A 9,982-nucleotide genomic window follows, 5' to 3' on the forward strand; every position below is an offset into this window, starting at 1 on the left:
TCTGAATACTTTCCTTGGTGCCCCGACTTCCTAGTTAATTACATTTGCATGATTAGTTTAATCACATAATAATAATTACAGAGAATTGATTTGATAAAATAACGGTCCTCATTTTAATGATGGCAAAGACACGACAACGGCTTAAAGTGGTCCTATGGACAGACACTCCAATCTCCGCTGTGGAGTTTTGCAGCTCGTTCAGGGTTATCTTTGGTCTCTTTGTTGTGTCTTTGATGAATGCCCTCCTTGCCTGTTCTGTGAGTTTTGGTGGGCAGCCCTCTCTTGGCAGGTTTGTTGTTGTGCCATATTCTTTCCATGTTTTAATAATAGATCTAATGGTGCTCCGTGGGATGTTCAAAGTTTTTGATTTTTTTTTATAACGCAAACCCTGATCTGTACTTCTCCACAACTTCGTCCCTGACCTGTTTGGACAGCTCCTTGGTCTTCATGGTGCCGTTTGCTTGGTGGTGCCCCTTGCTTAGTGGTGTTGCAGACTCTGGGGCCTTTCAGAATAGATGTATATATACTGAGATAATGTGACAGGTCATGTGACACTTAGATTGCACACAGGTGGACTTTATTTGACTAATTATGTGACTTCTGAAGGTAATTGGTTGCACCAGATCTTATTTAGGGGCTTCATAGCGAAGGGGGTGAATACATATGCACGCACCACTTCTCTGTTCAATTTGTTCTTTTATTTTTTTAACAGGTCATTTTTTTCTTTTCCCTTCAACAATTTGGACTATTCTGTGTATGTCCATTACATGAAATCCAAATGAAAATCCATTTAAATTACAGGTTGTAATGCAACAAAATATCAAAAACATCAAAGGGGATGAATACTTTTGCAAGGCACTGTATAGGCACTGTATCACCTGATTTGCCTGAGAGCAAAAACATTGATTAGATCAGCATGTCCATGAACATACAGATCGGCTAACCTCTGGCTGCCGTTAACTGATACCCATAAACAAACACATCCTGGAAGACCCTCCCTTCAGCGTCTTTCCCCTTCTTTCTTGCCTCCCCCTCTCTCTCTGTCTGCCTACCCCTTTCTCTGTCTGCCTTCCCCTCTCTCTCTTTCTCTCTGCCTCCCCCTCTCTCCTCTCTCTCTCTGCCTCCCCCTCTCTCTCTGCCTCCCCCTCTCTCTGTCTGCCTACCCCTCTCTCTGTCTGCCTACCCCTCTCTCCTCTCTCTCTCTGCCTCCCTCTCTCTCTCATCCTCCTGTCATCACCTGGAAGCAAGCATTTCCATTGAAGGAAGGAAAGCCATGATGTATAGCTATCATAAATCAGCCAATCAACCACTGAGCGAGCTGCCTCGAGCACCACAAATGCAGCCTGCCTGCCAAATTCTGTATGTAAGTGTGTTTCTCTCTGTGTGTGTGTGTCGTTCTGTGCGTGTTTCTGTGTCACTGTGTGTGTGTTTCTGTGTGTGTGTTTTTCTCTCTCTCTCTGTGTGTGTGTGTGTGTGTGTGTGTGTGTGTGTGTGTGTGTGTGTGTGTGTGTGTGTGTGTGTGTGTGTGTGTGTGTGTGTGTGTGTGTGTGTGTGTGTGTGTGTGTGTGTGTACTGTATGTCTGTGTCTCTGAGTGTGTATGTCTGTGTCTCTGTATTTCTGCGTGTGTATGACTGTCTCCATGTGTGTGTGTGTGTTTCTCTGTGTGTATGTCTGTGTCTCTGTGTGTGTGTTTCTGTGTGTGTATGTCTGTGTCTGTGTGTGTGTGTTTCTGTGTGTGTATGTCTGTGTCTCTGTGTGTGTATGTCTGTGTCTCTGTGTGAATGCATGTCCCACTTCCTTCCCAAAAGCCTCTGTGTTTCCTACAGAAATAAGATGGAGTAGATGAAGTTAACACCTTCAGTTAGCAGGTTCTCATATGAATCCTTGACAGTGTACTGACTACCAGCAGGAAGACAGCTAAACAGCTCTAGTGAAGTCTTGCTTACAGAAAGAGCTTAGACAGCCATGTCTCTCAATTGGGCCTTCATATCCAGTGCTATAGAAGAAAATAGTCAAGTTTGTTTGTTCAGTAGCAGAGCATAAATGTACACACTCAAAACTATCCACTGTACCTATTCGCTTATTATGAACCTATGACAGAATCACAATGAATTGTTTCCTTCAGTACCATAACTGTGCTGGTGCAGAGGTCCCCTCCCTGATGATATCACCTGTTGCTAGGCAGGTTCTAATGGCATGGAAGACAGAATGCTATTGCATGGATGATAGTCCCCAAACAATCCAGCGTACCACACCCAGACTGATTCTGTAAATCCAACAATGGATGTCTTCTCTAGTAAAATACATCTTTCTTCTGCTTATAGTAGTCCAGCCACTCCTTATTACACTGAGAACTGAAATATACTGAAATATATCCTCAGTATGGAAGACGTGAGTATGGGAACTAACCAGACAGGAAATGGTAGTGGAAGCTAGTGGATACCCTGACTGATATACAACTGTATTCAACTCATAAACTGTGATTCTGGCCGGCAATCTAACACAAATCCAGTGCTCAGTTCTGTTTCTTCATTGGGTTGTCATTTTCCTTCCATTTAAATCAGTAGTGGGACCCTCTTCTACAGAGTCCATAAAACGTCTTCCAAAGTTAGAGAGAAAACATCTCTGCTCATACAGAGACCAACAGCAGGGAATGTGTACCACAAAATCTTCCTAGTTTAAAAAACGTCCTCCAACCCCCATCCCACCCCGTCCCTTCCCCCTGGTCATTATCTAATAACTTTTGTGTACCTCTGGGTGCCAGCAGAGCAGATTACCCATAATCCTCCCTCACCTGAGTTCTGTCCTGCTGCTTTTTCCTGTGGCGCTGCCCTTGGCACGCCCCCCCCCACACACACACAAAATACCCCCCAATATCCCCATCCCTACACTCATTCCACTTGGCTCTAGCCATGCGTAGCCTATCCTCAGTGACACAGGCCTGGCCCAATCATATTTTCACCAGCAAACACAAACAATAAATAAAGTCAAAACAAAATAATAATTAAATACAGCTGGCCATTTCCCTGTTGCTGGCTCAGTACAGTAGTCCAATCAGGGAGAACCAGCCTCTATTTACATGTGCACTGATGGGCAATGAGGTTAGTCATCAGTAAGACATACAGTAGCATTCAGCACGACATCTAACTACAGGAACTACCTAACTAACGAGGGGCTAAGAGAAGAGCAGAGGACAGCGCAGTAGTAACTATTAGTAAAGCAGTAGGACATTACAGTTAGGTATAAGAGAGAGAGAGGATGTGTTTTAGAGACACGAGTTGGGGGGTACACGTATAAGTAAAATATACCCCCCCCCCGTCCTTGGGGGGTTAGGTTACTGTATGAGCAGGTTCTCTCTCACTCTCTCTCTCTCTGTGCCCCCCTCCTCTGCAGTGTGGTCACCCCGGGATATGGAGGGACGGGGCGGAGACACAGCGTGCCCCTCAGGGGAGTCCGTCATCCTCCAGACTGAGCGCCACGCGCTGCAGAGAGCAGATAAAACAACGTTACCACAGTGTCTGTGTGTGTGTCTGTGTGTGTTTGAAGGAGAGCTGCAAGGGCGTACAGAGATCCACCTCAGGACATTCTGATGTCTCTATCTAACTGAAACACCATGAAGACAGGAGAGGAGGAGAGAGGAGGGAGGGGAGAAGAGAGGAGAAAACAGGAAAGGAGAAGAGGAGATAGGAGAGGAGAAGCGAGGAGAGAGGAGAAGAGGGAAAGCCCAGGTGGAAGCTTGTTTCCTCCCCCACTACCCATTCTTAAGAGGAGGTGGTATTCAACATGACCTCTCAGCACAGCACTGTAGCATACCAGGTGTGAGTGGGTATAAACTATCATGTAGCCAGAGTCCCACCCCTCTCTCCCTCTGTTAATACCACACCACGACAGCAATGCGTGTCACCATGCAAACTGATCCAAGCGCTAACCACTCCCACCGCTGTCTTGTTCATGTTTACCAGCAGATCTCTGTTTAAGATACCTTACAAGTACACCGCTAGAAAAACTATCATGCAGAGAAATATATCATTAAAAACAAGAATAATCAGGAATAAATGAATATGATTAATGATTGTCCCGTCATCTAAGGTGCTGTTTCTGTTCTGGTTACTGTTCCCCTTTTGCCTAATTTACACTCCAAAGGGGAATGAGCAGGTTTGACACTCCCTTCACTAAGTCTTCATAGAGGAGAGAGTTAAGCTACAACCGAGGACACTGTGCCTCCCTAACGCACAACGACAACACAGTGACACACACTGTCAAAACACGGAATGTGGAGATGGATAGAGACCCAATAGACTATATGATGAATGAAGGTGTGGTGGTGGGCTGGTGATGAAGGGCTCAACATCTGTGTTTGACCAAGGAAGTTTTTGGAATGATTTTGTGACTTAAGTGTGTGTGTGTGTGTGTGTGTGTGTGTGTGTGTGTGTGTGTGTGAGGATGTAACCCTGTCCCTGTCTTGGAGACTCTCCCACCCCCACACACACTCGAACCCTCTCTCTATCTCCAAGTCCCACCCCATCTCATCTCATTTGCCGGTGGGATGCATGGGAGCCCCCGAGTACCAATGGGAGTTGCTGTCTGTGATCCCGCCCCCCAGGGGCAGGGCTAGGAATGGCTGGTGAGCGCTGCCACTCACAGCGGGGTAGACGTGGCCGATAGACTCTCCAGTACGACCGATGTGAATCTCGTCATCGTCGTCCTCCGTGGTCTTACGGTAGACAGGGTTGTCAAAGTTCATACTCTTGGTGTTCTTCCGGCGCCAGTTACACCAGATCAGGTATCCGGCGGTGCAGAGCAGGCCGATGATCACTGTGGCAAGGATAGGAACTGCATGTATGAAACACAGCGACACACACAGCGACACACACACACACGGCGGGAGCGTTAACACAGCCAGGGGAGACAGAGCGGTGCTTTAGCAAACAAACACATCCTAGTATCACCACACATAGCAAACGGCAATGAACACACACACACACGCACACACATGCGCACGCACACGCACACACACACTCTTTAAAACACACACACACACACAAATATACCCATGTAAATGCACACAGAAGCAAGCACACCCAATCCCAAGCCCACACACACATAGCCACACACACTCATGCATGGCACATGTACAACCAAACCACACACACGCGCTCGCATATTGTAGCCTCCACACAAGTTCAAAACATGGCTGGGTATAGTGGTATTCCAGGAAAAGGAAATGGGGGCTGGGGAGGAGGGTATATGTCTGGCGTTCCCAGTCCTAATTTCCCCCATCAGACGTGGAGTGGCGGTATTCCCATGGAAGACCCAGACTAATTGGTCTATTATGGGGAAGCGCTGGAGACTCCTCTATGATTAAGGGCCTGAACCCCCAGAAATCCCTTTGTTCTTATGTAAACACTCAATTAAGATGTTCTCAATCAGACTTTCCTCTCCAAATAGCTGGGATCTGAAGATCTCCAGCAATATCGAGGGAGAATTAACCATGGAAATAATCATTGAGAGATACACTGTATGGCCAAAAGTATGTGGACACCCCTTCAAATGAGGGGATTTGGCTATTTCAGCCACACTTGTTGCGGACAGGTGTATAAAATTGAGCACACGGCCAGGCAATCTCCATAGACAAACATTGTCAGTAGAATGGCCTTACTGAAGAGCTCAGTGGCTTTCAACGTGGCACAGTCTTAGGATGCCAACTTTCCAACAAGTCAGTTTGTTATATTTCTGTCCCGGTCAACTGTAAGTGCTGTTATTGTGAAGTGGAAACACCTAGGAGCAACAACGGCTCAGCCGCGAAGTGGTAGGCAGCACAAGAACAGAACAGCCAAGTGCTGAAGCACGTAAAAATCGTCTGTCCTTGGTTGCTTCCAAACTGCCTCTGGAAGCAACACCAGCATAAGAACTGTTCTTTGGGAGCTTCATGAAATGGGTTTCCATGGCCAAGCAGCCACACACAAGCCTAAGATCACCAATGCCAAGCGTTGGCTAGAGTGGTGTAAAGCTCTCTGCCACTGGAGCAGTGGAAATGCATTCTCTGGAGTGATGAATCACGCTTCACCATCTGGCAGTCCGACGGACGAATCTGGGTTTGGCGGATGCCAGGAGAACGCTACCTGCCCCAATGCATAGTGCCAACTGTAAAGTTTGGTGGATGAGGTTCAGGATAGGCCCCTTAGTTCCAGTGAAGGGAAATCTTAATGCTACAGCATACAATGACATTCTAGACAATTCTGTGCTTCCAACTTTGTGCCAACAATTTGGAGAAGGCCCTTTCCTGTTTCAGCATGCATGCATAGTGAGGTGGATATAGAAATGGTTTGTCAAGATCGGTGTGGAAGAAATTGACTGGCCTGCGTAGAGCCCTGACCTCAACCCCATCGAACACCTGTGGGATGAATAGGAACGCCGACTGCGAGCCAAACTTAATCACCCAACATCAGTGCCTGACCTGACTAATGATCTTGTAGCTGAATAGAAACAAGTTCCCGCAGCAATGTTCCAACATCTAGTGGAAAGCTTTCCCAGAAGAGTGGAGGCTGTTATAGCAGCAAAGGGGGACTAACTCCATATTAATGCCCATGATTTTGGAATGTGTCCACATACTTTTGTCCATATAGTGTATGAAAGGGGGAATGATGGAGAGAGGAGTGGGGGAGAATATTACCTATCAAATGAACCATTGAGAGATATGAAAGCGGGAACGGAGGGTGGGAAGGAAGGAAGGAGGGGGTGGATGGGAGAAATAGTAGGATGTATTTAATGGGCCGGGGTTAGGGATATCTCATTTTAAAGACTCAATTATTGACAGAATGTATGCTAGAGCAAGGTCATTTACACATTATGCCAATCGCCAGTCAATTCAGACATTATTACAGAGCTGTATCAGTGTTCGCGATCTTAAGGTCTATATCCTGTAATATGTGATAACATGGGTAGTATGCAAATCTGACTTAAGGGGGGTTAATCCCTGATGTTATTTTGATGAGCTCTTGTTCTAAATTTACAGTAATGTTTTTACAACTGACAGGCCTATGTGTTCACATGGGCTGTTATGATATGCTGGAGCAACACCTGAATGTGAATTTCCAGAATCTCCCATAAGTGTTAAATTGGGTTGAGATCTGGTGACTGAGACACACACACACACACACACACACACTAGAGGTCGACCGATTAATCGGAATGACCGATTAATTATGGCCGATTTCAAGTTTTCATAACAATTGGAAATCAGTGTTTTTGGACATCGATTTGGCCGATTTTATTGTTATTATATATATATATATATTTTTACACCTTTATTTAATCGTTATATAACTAGGCAAGTCAGTTAAGAACATTTTCAATGACGGCCTAGGAACGGTGGGTTAACTTCCTCGTTCAGGGGCAGAGCGACAGATTTTCATCTTGTCAGCTCTGTGGATTCAATCTTGCAACCTTACAGTTAACTAGTCCAACGCTCTAACCACCTGATGACATTGCACTCCATGAGGAGACTGCCTGTTACGCGAATGCAGTAAGCCAAGGTAAGTTGCTAGGTAGCATTAAACTTATCTTATAAAAAGCAATCAATCAATCATTCATTGCACGCAGAGTCAGTGTATATGCAACAGTTTGGGCCCCCTAATTTGACAGAATTTTACGTAATTATGACATAACATTGAAGGTTGTGCAATGTAACGGCAATATTTAGACTTATGGATGCCACCCGTTAGATGAAATACGGAACGGTTCCGTATTTCACTGAAAGAATTAACGTCTTGTTTTCGAGATGATAGTTTCTGGATTTGGCCATATTAATGACCTCAGCCTCGTATTTCTGTGTGTTATTATGTTATAATTAAGTCTATGACTTGATAGAGCAGTCTGACTGAGCGGTGGTAGGCACCAGCAGGCTCGTAAGCATTCATTCAAACAGCACTTTTGTGCGTTTGCCAGCAGCTGTTTATGACTTCAAGCCTATCAACTCCCGAGATTAGGCTTGTGTAACTGATGTGAAATGGCTAGTTAGTTAGCGGGGTGCGCGCTAATAGCGTTTCAAACATCACTCGCTTTGAGACTTAGAGTGGTTGTTCCCCTTGCTCTGCATGGGTAACGCTGCTTCGAGGGTGGCTGTTGTCGTTGTGTTCCTGGTTCGAGCCCAGGGAAGAGCGAGGAGAGGGACGGAAGCTATACTGTTACACTAGCAATACTAGTGCCTATAAGAACATCCAATAGTCAAAGGTTAATGAAATACAAATGGTATAGAGAGAAATTGTCCTATAATCCCTATAATAACTACAACCTAAAACTTCTTACCTGGGAATATTGAAGACTCATGTTAAAAGGAACCACCAGCTTTCATATGTTCTCATGTTCTGAGCAAGGAACTGAAACGTTAGCTTTCTTACATGGCACATATTGCACTTTTACTTTCTTCTCCAACACTTTGTTTTTGCATTATTTAAACCAAATTGAACATGTTTCATTATTTATTTGAGGCTAAATTGATTTTATTGATGTATTATATTAAGTTAAAATAAGTGTTCATTCATTATTGTTGTAATTGTCATTATTACAAAAAAAAATAAAAAAATTGGCCGATTAATCGGTATCGGCTTTTTTTGGTCCTCCAATAATCGGCATCGGTACTGTAATGTAAACATGGACCCAGCCAGAGATAGAGAAGTGGCTGACAGAGGAAGAAGAGTGGCTGGGAGAGGGAGAGGAGTACGTATGAGTGGTGGAAGAAGACTGAGAGGAAGATCAAGAGCTGTAGTCTCAGATGAGATTAGAGCTACTATAATTGATCATGTAATAAATCATGGTCTATCAATGAGAGAGGCTGGTCTGAGAGTGCAGCCAAATCTGCAACACTCAACACTGGCATCTATTGTGAGAAATTTCCGGCAAAACAACTGGTAAGATGTGCATTCTGTATGGGCATCTGACTGAACTGCACATTACAGAAGTCAATTGAGCAAAGCCTCCAAACCCACTTGTGTGTAATTGTTTTTTGTATTTCTGCTTAGGACCCAACGGTTACCTCCCACAGGTGGGAGAGGTAGGACTTTCACTGCTGTGCAGGAAACTACAATCGTTGATATGGTCATCAGAAACAATGGCATAAAACTCACAGAGATTCTGGACAGTGTTGGCAGACAACATTACATTTGGAAATATTCACAATGTAACATATCAACTATTTCTAGAGTCCTGAAACAACATCACATCAGGATGAAGCAGGTGTCCCCTTTGACAGGAACCGATGTGTCCAGGTAAGGTGACTATAAAATAGAGAACTGGTTTTGAACAAAACCAAACAGTGCAGAGGCACACTGCGGCATGTTTTTTAGGTATAATGCCAACTACCGTAATAGCTTAACTCTTATGTTGCCTTGTGGATTTATTTTAGAGAGTCATGGAGATTGAACCCAGGAAAACACCCCACATATCAATCTTTGTGGATGAGGCTGGTTTCAACTAGGCCAAAACACGGCAGCGAGGAAGGACTGTGATTGGGAAAAGAGCCACAGTGGATGTCCCGGGCCAGAGGGGACAACATCGCAATGTCTGCTGCAATATCCTCTGATGGATTTCTGTTACACAAACCACTAATTGGGCCATACAACACCGAGCGTCTCATTTCATTCCTGGATGACCTCTATGGAAGGGTTGTGCCAGGTGAGGACAGCGTTGCAGTGGGGCGAAATCAGCCAACGTTTGTAATTGTATGGGACAATGTGTCATTTCACCAGTCCCATACAGTCACAGAGTGGTTTACAGCCCATCCCAGGATGGTGTCACTTTTCCTCCCACCTTACTCTCCATTCCTCAATCCCATAGAGTAATTATGTTCCTCCCACCTTACTCTCCATTCCTCAACCCCATAGAGGAATTATTTTCCTCCCACCTTACTCTCTATTCCTCAACCCCATAGAGGAATTATGTTCCTCCCACCTTACTCTCTATTCCTCAACCCCATAGAGTAAT

General features: G+C 44.9%; 1 protein-coding gene across 2 annotated transcripts in view; it reads right to left on the reverse strand.

Moving 5' to 3' along the window:
- Positions 1-2,890: 2,890 nt before the first annotated feature.
- The window catches only part of LOC135513176 (low-density lipoprotein receptor-related protein 8-like), a 350,237-nt gene continuing 343,145 nt past the window's right edge, over positions 2,891-9,982 (reverse strand). Inside the window, exons 18-19 of one of the 2 annotated variants that reach the window (XM_064935966.1) lie at positions 4,644-4,816; positions 2,891-3,483 (exon numbers count right to left, since the gene is read on the reverse strand). In XM_064935966.1, coding sequence (XP_064792038.1) covers positions 3,445-3,483; positions 4,644-4,816 — 212 coding nt within the window. In that variant the 3' untranslated portion in view covers positions 2,891-3,444. Of the gene's footprint in view, positions 4,817-9,982 lie in introns of both variants that reach the window. The other variant, XM_064935965.1, reaches the window with a different exon arrangement.

The sequence above is a fragment of the Oncorhynchus masou genome, chromosome 24, assembly GCF_036934945.1.
Source record: "Oncorhynchus masou masou isolate Uvic2021 chromosome 24, UVic_Omas_1.1, whole genome shotgun sequence".
NCBI classification, from domain to species: domain Eukaryota; kingdom Metazoa; phylum Chordata; class Actinopteri; order Salmoniformes; family Salmonidae; genus Oncorhynchus; species Oncorhynchus masou.